The 15,197-nt window shown below is 41.9% G+C and overlaps 1 protein-coding gene across 2 annotated transcripts in view; it reads right to left on the bottom strand.

Annotated features, from left to right (window-relative positions):
- Positions 1-243: 243 nt before the first annotated feature.
- CLCN4 (chloride voltage-gated channel 4) overlaps positions 244-15,197 on the bottom strand; it is a gene marked incomplete at its 3' end in the record, with an annotated part of 30,658 nt that continues 15,704 nt past the window's right edge. For both annotated transcript variants that reach the window (XM_080363692.1, XM_080363693.1), the window contains 4 exons: positions 13,127-13,313; positions 10,283-10,681; positions 1,629-1,845; positions 244-334 (listed from right to left, as the gene is read on the bottom strand). In XM_080363692.1, coding sequence (XP_080219818.1) covers positions 244-334; positions 1,629-1,845; positions 10,283-10,681; positions 13,127-13,313 — 894 coding nt within the window. The remainder of the gene's footprint in view (positions 335-1,628; positions 1,846-10,282; positions 10,682-13,126; positions 13,314-15,197) is intronic.

Raw genomic sequence — 15,197 nt, 5'->3', positions numbered from 1 at the left:
ATTAAGCTGTTGGGAATCTCATTAAGGAAACACAGCTTGATGTCTGCAGCTGCTCAGAGCTTCTGAACTGCCTTCCTCATTAAATAAGTGCCATCCTGCATGCACTCCCTCCGTCAGAGGCGTATTGGGCCATTCCTCATAGCCATTACATTTTCTCTTTAAACAAAATGAAACACCGAGCATAGCCTTTGTGTTAATCTAGAAGGTATTCCTTTGGGGTTACTTTCTTCTTCCTTTACCAGTCTAGTTAAACATGATAGATTCAGGGTCCTGGTTTGCCATTTGAGCCATATGTCTTAATACATCCTTTTTAGTTATGATACCCAGCAGCCTCCTAGAGGAGAAAAGGAAAGGAAAGGTCAACAGTCATCTCATATATAATGTGTCTTTTTCCCCTGTTCAGCTGCAGGGACATTTTGTGAGTGCTTCCATATAACACTGTCCATCCCATCCATTCCTCAGTGATTATCTTTCATAAAAAAATGTTCTCACCTCATGTATTTTTACTACTCTGGACATGATCATTAAGTTAAATACTTTGGGTTGTTTACACTTTTTGCTGGGAACATGTCAGAGTGAAGAGCTACAACTCCTGACACTGTAAAACAAAGTAATGAGTTCCCTTAGGCTCAGGCTGCAGAGGGCCAACAGCACAAAACAAAGACACCAGTGCCCTGAGCTATGGCATGGGCTTTAGTAATACACAGACTAAGTGAAAGTACAGACTTTCCAAAATGCTCACCGTTTGACAGCATAATTCCTTCAATGCTGAGCGATAATTTCTCATTTATATGATCCTAAATTAATTGTATCTGTCAGGGAAGATGGGGCTTATGGGATATCTGGTCCCTGGAGTCAAGATTTCCTAACTGTATTCAGTATTCAAGGGCTTTTATGTTCTGTCCTTGAAGGCCACGAGGCACTGAATTTTGAAACCACATCATTGTTACAGTTTTTCCACCTTCCATGTACACGCTAGAACTCGAGCTCAAAATTTCCAAATCCAGGCACCTCAAATCAGGACCGAAATCTGTGTCCCAATAATTATCCTTATTTTCGTAATGCTAAGGACACTGTATCAATAGTAACAGCTGATATGCAATATAGTTGAATAACAAAAAGGCTTTTTGATGAGGACTAAATTTTAGTCTTCCACATTTGAAAATGATGGCTCTGGTTTTGTTATACTGTTGTAAAGTTTCTTCTTACTACTAGGTCCTAGGGTGAATGATGACCCCAAAATAGCGGAAGTCCCGCTGGAATGATGGGGTATTATTTCTATTGCACATGGTTGCAGCTTTTTACTCTTCTAATTTCATGTTCCCACACTTCCTCAGCTGTTTTTGTGGACTTTTGGTTTATACACATTTCCATTTTCCACTAAAGAAAGTTGAACTGATGAATTTTCTTCCACTGACATCTTTATCACAGTTTTCACAAGCATGTAATCCAGCTGTAGGTCTAGAAATAGGCACATCCTCTGCAAACAATACTACTTGCCAGATCTGCCTCTGTTGAAAACTGAATGATAGTGGGAGCCTGAATAGTTTATTTTGTATTTATCTGCACTGTTAATGCTGAAAAAAATCTGCAATTCTCTGAGTGTGCTTGACTCAGCCCGTACTCACCCACTGCGAGTAACAAGACACTGCCGGAGTCCAAGTTTCCGGAAAATATCTACCACGGTCTCCATTGGTGTGTGGTCAGTGACAGTGAAAGGGCTCAGGTTGAGAATACGCCGCAGCTTCAGTGGATGGGGACTGTTGGGAGGCAGTTCTGGGGGGTCTTCGGTGAAGTATACGATGGAGTTGCTCACCACCCCATCCTGCCTCTGTCTTGCATTCTCTGTATAAGAGAAAGATCAAGGTAGATAAGTGAGCTAGGCTTGATAGCAAGTAATAAAAAAATCCTCCTTTGGAAAGCAAAGGTACTAGCAACTTTCTGTCTTTAATATACTGAGATCCCAGAAGTTGAGGTTACTGAGCAATCTTGAATTTCCTTGAGACATTGTTCCCTTGAAGGAAATAGAAGTGATATTTTTACAAACATTTTGCTTGGTTGGGATAATGCTTTCCTGAAAAAATTTGCAACTCATTGCATTCACAAAAATCACTAATCCAGTTTTTCTCAAATTCAAATAATTATGTACCATTTCCTCCATTGTGAGAACCATAACAGAACCTTCTATTATAAGCCCAGATAAGTGGAGTCAACAGCCTGCATACAGTCCCAGCTGGCTTGGAGCAACATGTTTGTTCACAGACTTCTCAGTGGAGTGGGGGAAATTTGGGCATGATGAATGGAGTTCTGAACACAAAGGTAGGGAAAGAGAAACTCACATCCCAGGGATCTGGGGGTGGTGTGGGTGTCGTTCTAGAGTGGCACACCTTTGTGGCACACAGGGTGAATGTTGTAGTTTTGCAGTTAATTCCTTACATAGAGTTTGTATATCTACATTTTCAAATGGTGGAAAAAAAACAGCATCCTACTTAAAGGAAAACAGTAAAGGGAGGAACAATATATAGCAGTAAATGAGTTAGATACATTTTTTCCAACAGTACATATCTAACCACTCTCAAAAGTTCAAAAGCTATCATTCATACTTTGATCAAACTATGACCTGAACTTTACACTGCATCCGGACTTTACATGATCATTATAAGCCTTTTACTTCCAAATATGCTCCAACAAGATTACTTAGCATTGAAGGAGTTAATTTTCTTTGTAGTGTTTCCCTCGTTTCTACTCAACACTACACAGTACAATCAATACATGAGATAGATTTCCAAATGATAGATAACTTCTCTCTACACAGAATAAGCATATCATGTGTTCGGCCCTGAGAGTTTTACTCTTTTCTTTTTTTAATATAAATTCTTGGAAATGGCCAGAACTATTATCTTTGATTAATTAAGGTTGCTTCTGTTCTTGAGAGGTACAGCAAATCAGACATACTCAAAGCGTATGTGTATATTCTTAGAGCTCATAGCCATCAATCAAAGTGCAGAAACCTGCTCCTCTGACTTGTAACGTGTAGACAGTAATGGTTTCCAAAGTGTTCCAGCTGCATTTTTTCCCATTTAATGATCATTGTCTTGTAATATTTCTGGAACTGGAGCAGTGCTGGCTCGAACCTAATATCAATACAGTATATGATTTTCAGCCTTCTCACCCCACATATTTCAAGGCCTATTGCCATTTATAGGAACGATGCTAACTTTGTCTCATCTTGTTTTGATTCATACATCTAATTTCAAGTGTGAACATGCCTGCATGGCACTTTGATATATGATCTGTGGTAAGAGGTAACATTAATCAAACTGAAGGTAACTCCCACCCTTTGATAAAAACCCTTGACAGTTAGGTATTTCCTTCCCCAAGCTGCACCCAAAGCAACAGGCCCAAGCACTTCAGTTACCACATGGCTGTCCCCAAGGCAGCAATGATCCTGGACAACAGTGATTAGCCAAAGCCATGACTTCACCCTTCAAAGTCAAACATCTCTCTCGAGAAATTTGAATGATGTAGTACTATTGAGCAAATTCAGTGGTGTCAGAAAAATGGTGGACTTCATATGTAGTCTCACTGGATGGGGGAGTTAAAGGTAAAACAGAAGAACACATGATTTTTGCAGTCGCTGGGTAAGAAAAACAGATACAGCTTAAAAGAAGGGGCAAAACAAATGGATGATGATGTCTGGTTTTACAGAGTAATCTATGCAGAAGGCTCTTGTCATAGCTAGAGAGTGAATTAGTTCTCTCAAATGTGAAACGGCCTTTCATATTCAGGAGTTCACAGTTCACAGCCTATATTAACTATGTTGCTCTCTCAACTCCACACTGGGAAAAGTACATTATACAGGCCACCTGGCCTGTGTTCAAGACTCTGCCTTTCATACAAAGCCTCTGAAGCTGGCCAAATTTAAGAAGAGCTTTACAGGGTCAAATACTCTCCTCCATAAGACTATAAGGTAGGTGTCATCTAAAATGTAGACATTTATTCCCAGAGGGTGACTCTGCCCCCCTGACCTGCCTACCTGCTCGACAAGAACTGGTGAAAGGACACAATCATCCTGAAGGTGCTTCTGAGCAATTGGAAGTAGCATTGCCATTCACTTTATAGGGACTGGATGCATTTCTAGAGCATGCCTAGTGCTACACTTACTAAGAAAGAAATTACATAGGGGTAAATCAAGAGGCAGAGGAGAGCTGTGTGTGAACACATATTTGATGTGGGACTCAACAGCTATTGCCTTCATCCAAGAAGTCAGTTGTGTGAGGGAGGTGGAGTACTTCCCCAGAGTATTCGCTGGGCCACCACACTGCTGGTGCACAATTTATTGGGCCAGAGAAGGAAGCTGAAGCTTCTTGTTTGAAAGCATGTGTCTACATAGCGCAACATTGTCATATAGAGGCACCCAAGCCAGTTCAAACTGAGGAGTCATCTGCAGGGCACAGTGCAGGGAAAGAAGAGATACTGGTATGGGCCTGACTCTGCTTTTCAGAAGACCTCATTCCCTGGCTACAGTGCTGCACAAATGGGGCTTATACTGTTCCCAGACTTAACTCCAATACCTCTGGATGCTGTCAGGCTGAGCAGGAGATAAGAATCTGAACAGGAGAATAAAAGATGCTTCACCACATGTGATGTTTACCTCTTGGCAAGTATTTTTTTAGTTTAGGGAGACAGTGTATGTCTCCATGAACAGACCTATGAAGCAAGTTGAGGTGAAGGTTTGCAAAGCATTAGCTACTCTGTGGTAATGATAAGCAATGGCATCTTCTGCAATAAATCCAAAGCAACTTTGTCCTTCAGTGAAAGAGGATTAGCTGTCAAAATTTGCCAGCATGGTACAAAAACAATGTTTTGCTCTGCCCTGTACTGGTACCATATACTGTGTCTTTTGTGAAACCAAATCCAGATTTCAAGCCACACAGACACAAACCATACTGGAAATCACAGAATCACAGGATGTCAGGGATTGGAAGGGACCTCAAAAGATCATCCAGTCCAATCCCCCCACTGGAGCAGGAAAACCTAGATGAGGTTACACAGGAAGGCATGCAGGCGGGTTTTGAATGTCTCCAGAGAAGGAGACTCCACAACCTCCCTGGGCAGCCTGTTCCAGTGCTCTGTTACCCTCACTGTGAAGATGTTTCTTCTAAAATTTAAATGGGACCTCCTGTGTGCCAGTTTATACCCATTGTCCCTTGTCTTATCATTGGTTGTCACCGAGAAGAGCCTGGCTCCATCCTCGTAACACTCACCCTTTACATATTTATAAATATTAATGAGGTCGCCCCTCAGTCTCCTCCCAACTAAAGAGACTCAGCTCCCTCAGCCTTCCCTCATAAGGGAGATGCTCCACTCCCTTAATCATCTTTGTGGCTCTGCACTGGACTCTCTCCAGCAGTTTCCTGTCCTTCTTGAACTGAGGGGCCCAGAACTGGACACAATATTCCAGGTGTGGTCTCACCAGGGCAGAGTAGAGGGGAAGGAGAACCTCTTTCAATCTACTAACCATCTCCCTTGTAATACACCCCAGGATGCCATTGGCCTTCCTGGCCACAAAGGCACAGTGCTGGCTCATGGTCATCCTGCTGTCCACCAGGACCCCCAGGTCCCTTTCCCCTACACTGCTCTCTAATAGGTCATTCTCCAACATATACTGGAACCTGGGGTTGTTCATACTCAGATGCAAGACTTCACTGTTTCCCTTGTTATATTTCATTAAATTTTTCCCTGTCCAACTCTCCAGCCTGTCCAGGTCTTGCTGGATGGCAGCACAGCCTTCTGGTGTGTCAGCCACTCCTCCCAACTTGGTGTCATCAGCAAACTTGCTGATAGTACACTTTAGTCCCTCATCCAAGTCATTGATGAACATATTGAATAATAGTAGTCCCAGTACCGACCCCTGAGGCACTCCACTAGATACAGGCCTCCTACTAGACTCTGCCCCATTGACTACAACTCTCTGGCTTCTTTCATTCAGACAGTTCGCAGTCCACCTCACTACCTGATCACCCAGACCACACTTCCTCAGTTTAGAAGTGAGAATGCTGTGGGAGACTGTGTCAAATGCTTTACTGAAATCAAGGTAGACCACATCCACCGCTCCGCCATCATCTAGCTACCTGGTTATGTCCTCATAAAAGTCAATGAGGTTGGTCAAACACGACTTCCCCTTGGTTAAGACATGTTGACTGCCCCTAATGACACTCTTATCCTTCATATGCCTTGAGATGACACCAAGGATTGGTTGTTCCATCATCTTCCTAGGGATGGATGTGAGGCTGACCGATCTATAGTTACCTGGGTCCTCCTTCTTGCCCTTTTTGAAGTCTGGAGTGACATTTGCTTTCTTCCAGTCCTCAGACACCTCTCCCATTTCCCAAGATTTGGCAAAGATGATGGAGAGTGGCCTAGCAATGACCTCAGCCAGCTCCCTCAGCACCCACGGGTGCATCCCATCCGGACCCGTGAATTTATGGATGTTCAGATTGCTTAATTGCTCCCTAACCCAGTCCTCATCAACCGAGGCAAACTCCTCCATTGTCCTGACTTCCTCTGGGGCCTCAGGAGTAGAGGGCTCCCCAGGACCGCCTCCGGCAGAGTAGACAGAGACAAAGAAGGCATTCAGTAACTCGGCCTTCTCTGTATCTTCTGTCAGCAGGGCACCCCCCTCATTCATCAGTGGGCCTACATTGCCTCTGGTGTTAGTTTTATCTGCCATGTATTTGAAAAAGCTCTTTCTGTTGTCCTTGACCCCTCTCGCCAGGTTTAATTCTGAGGCCTTAGCTTTCCTAGTTGCTTCCCTACATCCTCTAACAACAGCCTTATATTCTCCCCAAGTGGCCAGCCCCTACCTTCCATGATCTGTAAACTCTCCTCTTCCACTTGAGCTTGCCCAGCAGTTCCCTGTTTAACCACACAGGTCTCCTGGCTCCCTTCCTTGACCTCCTACATGTGGGGATGCTCTGATCTTGAGCTTGGTAGAAGCAAGCTCTGAATGCTAACAAACTATCTTGGGCCCCTTTACCTTCAAGCAGCCTTGCCCATGGGATTTCCCCCAGCAATTGCTTGAAAAGGCCAAAGTTTGCCCTACCGAAGTCCAGGGTTGCAATTCTGCTTGCTATTCTGATCCTGTCACATGAGATCCTGAACTCCACTATCTCATGGTCGCTGCAACCAAGGCAGCCCTCAGCCTTTACCGCTTCAACCAGACCCTCCTTGTTAGTGAGGATGAGGTCCAGCAGTGCACCTCTCCTAGTCGGCTCCTCCACCCTTTGCATGAGGAAGTTATCATCAGTGCACTGGAGGAACCTCCTGGACTGTGGCTGGCTGGCCGAGTAGTCCTTCCAGCAAACATCAGGGAAGTTAAAATCCCCCACAACAACCAGGGCCTGTGACTGTGAGGCTGCTCTCAGCTGTCTGTAGAAGGCCTCATCAGCTTCTTCATCCTGATCTGGTGGCCTGTAATAGACACCCACAACAGTATCACCCCTGCCAGCCTGCCCCTTAATTCTCACCCACAGACTCTCAACTCGCTCCTCATGTGCCCCTGGACAATACTCAATACATTGAAGTCACTCTCTCTCGTAAAGAGCAACTCCACCACCAGGCCTGGCTGGCCTGTCTTGCCTGAAAAGGACATGGCCATCCATGACCACATTCCAGTCATGTGCACTGTCCCACCATGTCTCTGTAATTGCCACCAGGTCATAATCTCCTGCCCAAACACAGGTTTCTAACTCCTCCTGCTTACTCCCCATACTGCGTGCATTGGTGTACAGGCATTTCAGGATGCACAGAATCAGTCAGCATGGGATGACATCAGGAGCTGTCATATTCAACCCAAGAGAAAAAGGGTCACCAAAGATCCTTGGCAGTTGAAGATTTTATGAAAACATCTATGCAGAGAAGTTTTTGATTTTAAACCTCAGTTCTGCCTCAGATCCTATGAAAGATGCTCTTAATCAGAGCTGATCGGGAAAGAGTATCTTTGCCTGTGGAAAATGTCGGTGTCAAAGAAACAGAAACAGGTTTTGAACAGGAAAGCATTTTGATCTAAAATCATTGAGTTTATTTTTAACTGATGTCTTCGTTATCGGTACATAGCTGGACATTTTCACACATCTCCTAGCAAGCCCATTCAGTCATGTAGAAATTTATGAGCTGAATGAAAAAACTAAGTTCCAGAGAAGTCTCTCTGACTCGCTTCAGACAGCGTCTGATCTTCCTGCTTTTAAAGTAAGGGCTCTGCACCTTTAGTCCCTGCAATTTTCCTGCTGACATACCTCCCTGCAAAGGAGACATGGAAGGCTATAAAGTTAGCATGGCAGCAAATATTACAGCCATGATGTGGCACTGACAGCATAAAAGTCAGCCACGGGGTGGGCTGAATACATCTAATTAAGTTTTCTTCGTTTCTCACAGGGTTATGCGGAAGACATTTGAAAATCATTAGCAAAAGCAGGACACAATACAAACTATTTTATAATTGGTATCAGCACTTGACATTTAAAAATTTGGTGAAACTTCAAACACATATTTTCTTTCCTAGCTTGGCCATACAAGGCATCTTTTGTTGCTACCAAAGGAAGATTAGCCCTCCAAGAAAATCAGTTGTTTGAAAGGAGTTTTGCAGCTAGCAGTCTTGGACTTCATCTTTGCGTCTTTAAAATCTTCTTATACTGAGATTGATCTACAAAGCATTATAACTTCATGGAGACTTTTTTTTGCTTGTTTTTAGAGGAGAGAGGAAGGAGCAAACGGCAATGATGGGCTTTGAATGAAAAAGTTACATTCCCACACTCCTTGGAAGTGAAATTACAATTGTACAATTAGAGAAGCTGTAGAACAGGCAGTAAGGCTTGTTCTGCTTTCCTGTGTTTTAAGAAATTTGTGATATAACTAAATGCAAAATTAATTCAGTTCACGAACTATTTTCTCTAACTGAAATGACAACTTACACAACAGAAGGAAAAAAAATGAGAAGATAATTTCTTACTGAAGAGAATTCTGCACTACAAGGGGAGAAAACTGAGCTCTGCCATTTGTTTTCTTCTTCTGCATGTAGTATTGATGCGGCATTCATTAATTTCTGCTATGGAATGAGAAGAAGGGAATCAAGTAACAGCTGAGTGTCCTTAAATAAATGAATATAAATTTTAGGTCTAATCACTTACATGGAGTCTTTTTACATTCAGGGGACAAAAAATAATATGCACTAAAAAACCCCACATGGTTTAAAGAGCACTGTTATTTCAAATTTTATTTTAGCTTTGTGAGATCTGAGCAGGAAAGTGGCCCTGTAAAACAGCCCTGATTTTCCATTTCTGGATTTTCTTTTCTAAAAACTATGGGAGTTTCTGTCTGAGACAACAGCTTTTTAACAGTGCCTGAAGTGGACAGATGAAATAGGCCCACACAGAAAGAAATAATACCATGCCAAGATTTGGATATGCCAGATACTCCACTCCCTTGCAAAGCAGAAGGCAATCATGCCCAGCCAGCAGCCACCTGCCCACCCAGCTGGCCTTCGGCACCACAGGTCTGAGAGAATTGGGAGCAAACCATGGAGGTAATTTGCCAGACTCACAGATCTCTGCAGCTTTGAATGCCCTGGGTACAGGCAAGGTGGGAACACTTGCTTTCATCCAATATACCTGTCTTTTCAATCCCCACCTAGCCATCAAGACAACCAGGAAAGGACCCGATGGGCCAAAATCTGTAAAGATCTGGATCAGGCACTCAGGCAAGCAGCCCAGCTATCAGCTGGATGCCTGACAAAACTCAGCCACCTTTACCAAACAACATTCTCCACTGAAGTTTTCCACACCAAGCACAAAAGGACTGCATGTTAGAAAAACTGAGATAGTGCAACAGAAAGAAGCATAGGGACTTGCATTTTGTCACAGGATGGCAAAGGTTCATGACCTGCCCCAGCTGCTACTGGAGGCCCATGGACACTACAAGAAGCTCAGCACTGCAGTGGGTTTTCATCTTTTCCAAAAACTTCTGGCTGTGTAAGTCAAGTTCATCTCTGTTGTCTTTAGCAGAATTGCATTAATTAAGTCCATAAAAGTCAACCCACAGAAGTCTACCAGGAGGTATGCTACAACAGAAAAGCTTCCAGCTGTGGATCACAGCAACTAGGAAAAGATAGACTTGGGAAGGAAATCAGATTTGGTTCTTACGTAACCATTCTTCAAGTTGAATAACACTGGTAACATCCTACTCTACCAAAATTCCTGTCAAACTTATGTACACTGATACTCACTTATTGCAAGAATCAGCTCCCGTCTCTGTGCAAATCCAATAAGTCTCTCCGAGTCTTTCGAAACCACTACTGGAAAACCATTGTAGTCAGTCTCCTTGATAAGTGTCTCAACATCCTCCACCGTCATGCTGTCCTGAGTCAGCACTGAGAGAGGAGCTTCACCACGCCTTGGTCTCATGACATCAGTTGCCAGGGTTCGGTGGGTGAATTCATCCTTCACATCCAGAAATGGGTAGCCGTTCAGATGAATGTGAGCTTCATAGATCCCTTCTTTCCCAAAAGCATCTGCCACCCACTTGCTTGTGACAGCTGCAGCCATAAGAGGTACGATGTACTCCAGGCCTCCAGTTAGCTCAAACATGATCACCACCAGAGAGACCGTCATTCGGGTAACACCACCTGCCAACAAGGAAAGCAGTCAAGTTTCCCTCAGCCCTCTTGAAGCGTACATCTCATGTAACACATTTGTATTTTGAGTCTCACACTTATAAAAGCATGAGATTATTTACACCCTTATACTTTGCCCTTATACTTTGTGAAGCATCTTTGGGCTTATTTCACTGAAGAAAGAGACTTTTCATCTACTGTAATTTTCATCAAAAAGATGGACTGGACTTGTTCAAGCCAAAGATGCTAACACTGAAAAACAAATAATGAATGCTAAAAACCCAAGCTATTAAACCAGAGAACATGCAAAAAAATCACCTATACTGGATACTTGAGAAACTCAAACTGAATCCTGCCACTGGCCTTGTAAAATGACTCCAAGAATCAGAAGGCAGGAGCATTGGGAGCTGCTCTTCATATCCATTTATCTAGTACATTCATACTGAAGGGAAAGCTAAGCATTATCTTTGAGGACAACAGGGTTACAAAATCCTACGTAAGGATAGTTTAGGGCCACTGCAAGAGTTATGTTACAGCTTAAACCCTAGCTTTTGATATCAGTATAACACGCAGTTTGAACTGTATACAATTTGATTTGAGGCCATCTAGGCATGCAGCCATAGACAGGGATGTAGCTGTATTTTTCAGTCTAGTCTTTCTATATTAATTTCATAAGCAAGCTCCTTACTCCTTCAGTTTACATTAAAGGATAAAAATAATCACGTAACTGCAGACAACTGTATATGTATCACTGAATTATTAGGTAGGATTTCTTTGCCTCCGTTCAAAAGGTAAATGTAATAAATTTGCTATTTTTAGGCAAAATACACCATCATTTTAGATGAGAGAAATCAGAAACAGGTCATTAGAGGATTCTTTTAATCTAGCAGCATACAGGAAAATTAAATTGTTGGTTATTTAACACGATGATTCGGATATGGCTCTCATTTGAGGAATGCCTTAAACTTCTGACTCCGAAAAGCTGAGAGCAGATACCACAGTAAGGATCATTTAATACTTACTCTATATGTCTTACTCTAAGCAAGATGGTCTTGGTCTTAAGAACAAGCAGTGACCATTCTGCTGCATGTCTCACCGCACTATTAAAATCACTGCATCTTGATTTGGAACTTTCAAAAGAGGAAGTAATTACTGACTAGCAGATCGACTGGAATATCAGAGCAAAATTTTTGTGTATCATTTCTTTTATGAATGTTAAGTTCATTTATGGAAAAAAGCAAGCACTTCACTCTTTTTGACAGTAATATTCATCCCAGCTGTTTTAATGTGTCTACATTGCTGTAGGTATTTGCAACCAAAGGGGTGATCCAGATTGCCTTTATAATCTCTGGAGAAAAACAGGCACTTTTGAGGCCAAATGCATCCATTCATTTGTCTGGTTTTAGATGCCTATTGCCAGATGAGACTGATCTTTCCAGTATCTCATTTTTCTTCTTTGACTGTGAAGGGTACCAACACAGCTAGCTCAGATATTGATGTCTACACCACAGACACTAAATTTAAACAAGCAAATCTCACCCTTCCTTTATAACTGATCACACAAATTATCCTACTTTTCTAACACGAGACTCCAGAACTGAAACTTTTCCAGATCTTCCCTGACTATATCTTTCATTTCAGTTCTACCCAATTACATTAATCATGTGTTGTGTCTCCTCACTATTATTTCATCATCTAATGTTGGTATCAAGAACAACAAAAGGATGTAGAACATGGAAGTACATAAGGGGAAAGATATGATTAGGCAAAAACATGTTCAGACAGTATGTTTGTAAAATTCCTATGACTAGAAACGTGACATCACAGAATCACAGAATGTTAGGGTTTGGAAGGGACCTCGAAAGATCTGTGACGTATTATTCAATGATCTTGCTTTAGTAGTTAACAGATAATTCCTGTTATATCAAATAAATCCTGTTGATTGAATGTAATCAGATACTGGCCTATGGTCAAAACAAAAAACAAAAGACAACCCAGATGACACACAGCCAAAATAAGACCTAGAATTGTTAGCTCTGTGTAGCTTAAAATTTGGCCAGAACTGGGGATTTTGTTGCCTGCACTAACAGAAAGCATAGGCTAAACAAGGCAGTGACATTAGTCCAGCTACAGTGGATTTCATTGCATCACAGGGGAAAAAAAAACAAGCAGAACCACTCCTCCTTGGAAACTTGTAGCCTGACTTTAACTTTTTTATTTCCTTCTATGTGCTTTTGGGCAGATTATAAAGATTAGTCATGGGTGACTGCAAGCCTCTCTTGTTGACTACCCAGCAGATCACTGGAGAGACCATTTGAGGAAGATGCCCATGCCTTAGCCCATCATATCTACTACATCCATAAATGCCAGCAGAGCACCTAACACTAACAAAAAGCCCTCATAAACAATTTGTAGGTCCCCAAACATGCACGAAGCAATGACTGGCAGGTACTGTACCCAAGCAAGCTGCCGCTCCCACCATAGCATAAAGTCCTGGTGTGACGCAGTCTGCCCCAGGTCTGCACCACTTCCTGAAGATGATCCAGTCATGATGGTGATAGGCCAGCTGCTCTACTCCGATGCCAACCATCCTGCCCGCTATGGCTCCAACAGCCATGCTGGGAATGAAAAGACCTGAAGGAATCTTGAACAAAATATAGACACATGAGCACAAAAGTGACTAGTAATGATCAAATAATTTATTATTAGTGGTAGGAGAACCCAGTTTCCTCACTAAACACTAGCTCAGAAGGCCATAGCCTTTTGGCAGCCTACAGTGATGTTCTGCACAGTCTGAGATAGGTTTCTGCAGTGACTGAGTTTGTGTGCCTATGTGTCTATTTATAGCTTTATAAAATTTTAATGCATTTTTTTAAGTGATTTTGAATCCTATCTGCTGCTTCATACTGAAATTGATAGATAAACTGTGTTTCTCAATAACAGTCTGCTTTAAAAGTCAAGATGCTCCTGTTCTTGCCTTTATTGCTTTCTCAGCAGGAAGTCAGGAGCTGCTGATGGTTCTGTCATGGGCTTGAGAATAAGCTTAACTGAAAATAACATCTTGATTTCAACTTCTATCTCACAGGGTACTTTACAGTTTTATTACTACTCTTTCAGGCTAAATCCAAGCAGATTTCAAATTAAATGTCAAACACAGAATAAAAATTTAGAGAAAGGAGGTTTACTGCTCAGAGGCAGCTATTTCTTCATCTCAGCTTACTATATATTTTCCAGGAAGTTCTGTGAATCATTACCTTGTTGTCTGCTACACAGACAAGTCACAAATCATTTTAAAAAAAAAGTATGGTAATAATTCTTTTTTTAAAAATCACTTTGCCTTGGCTAAGTGCATTTCTTCTGAGATGTCAAGTGCAATTGTCAAGTTGGAGACAAATTTCTTGGTGGAGAAGACAGTTCAGATCTGTTTCATGGGCTTGCATGGATTTTTTTGTTGTTTTTAGAGAGGAAAAGTTGTTATATCTTTTTAATTCTGAAAATATACCTTGAGCTTCCTAGACAAGTAAACTAACAACTTTGGTATAGCCCAGGGGTGCTAGGGCTGTTAGCTGCAGAAGCTATCTTCCTCATCATATAGTGTTAATTTTGCTGATACAGTCAGATTTGGCCTTCTAGAGCTGAAGGGTAAAGATATTTTGTCTGCTCTTTTCCAGAACAGTTGAATAGTTGAGATTGCCCATTGTTTCTAACAAATTTTAGATATATAAAGATCCACATATCAAACAAAGAACCAAACTCAGAAGTTTGTAAACAAATAAATAAGCATAATAACAACTGGCTGCCAGCCCCAGCATAAATCACTTTCTGCACTGAAGGGCATCTCATTTCAAATCATCCTGCAGAAATGTTACACGTGTGCTCTTAAACTCCCTCTCATTCTCCCTGGAAATCAGTGGGACTCAGTGACTGGCCCTAAGTGACCTTCTACCATTAAGTAGTTCTTGTCATCAGCGGCATCCTAAATGGAGAAAACACAAAAGAAAAGCAAAACTCCAGCAACTTCCTACTATTTTGGGGGTAACAAGCCTTCTAAAAGATGGATCCTCAGCTCCAGCTCAGTTTTTAAGAGAAAGATGCCATGCTTTAGCTTTGAGCATGGCACAAAATATACTGTTTCACTCGGAAAAACTTCCCATCATCTACCGCAATCAGATCCAGAACTAAATGCTCAGATAATGGGAGCTGCAGACAGACAGATGTGTGTTTTATATGGGCTCTAGCAATCAGATATATACAACTCACCACAAACAGCTTTGTATATATTGAAAGCTTGGATAAATTCTTCTTGGACCTTTCATCACCTATTTATGTGGAGGAGGAGGAAAGGAAGGAAAAAGTTGCAAATCCAGAATAAACAAAGATACATCTGTCAGTCCTCCCTCACTCACTCCCCTCTTCTTTTCCAAGATATAGTGCTTGAAAACATTCAAAAATAGAACTTTCCAGTTACTTTTATATTTTTGTGAGGTTTTAAATCTGTAAATCAATAAATTCAAAGCTATTAGTTCCC

The sequence above is a fragment of the Nesoenas mayeri genome (assembly GCF_963082525.1).
Source record: "Nesoenas mayeri genome assembly, chromosome: 1".
In the NCBI taxonomy this organism is placed as follows: domain Eukaryota; kingdom Metazoa; phylum Chordata; class Aves; order Columbiformes; family Columbidae; genus Nesoenas; species Nesoenas mayeri.
The sequence above is the reverse complement of the archived record's forward strand: the minus strand, read 5'-3'. Positions and strand labels throughout refer to the sequence as shown.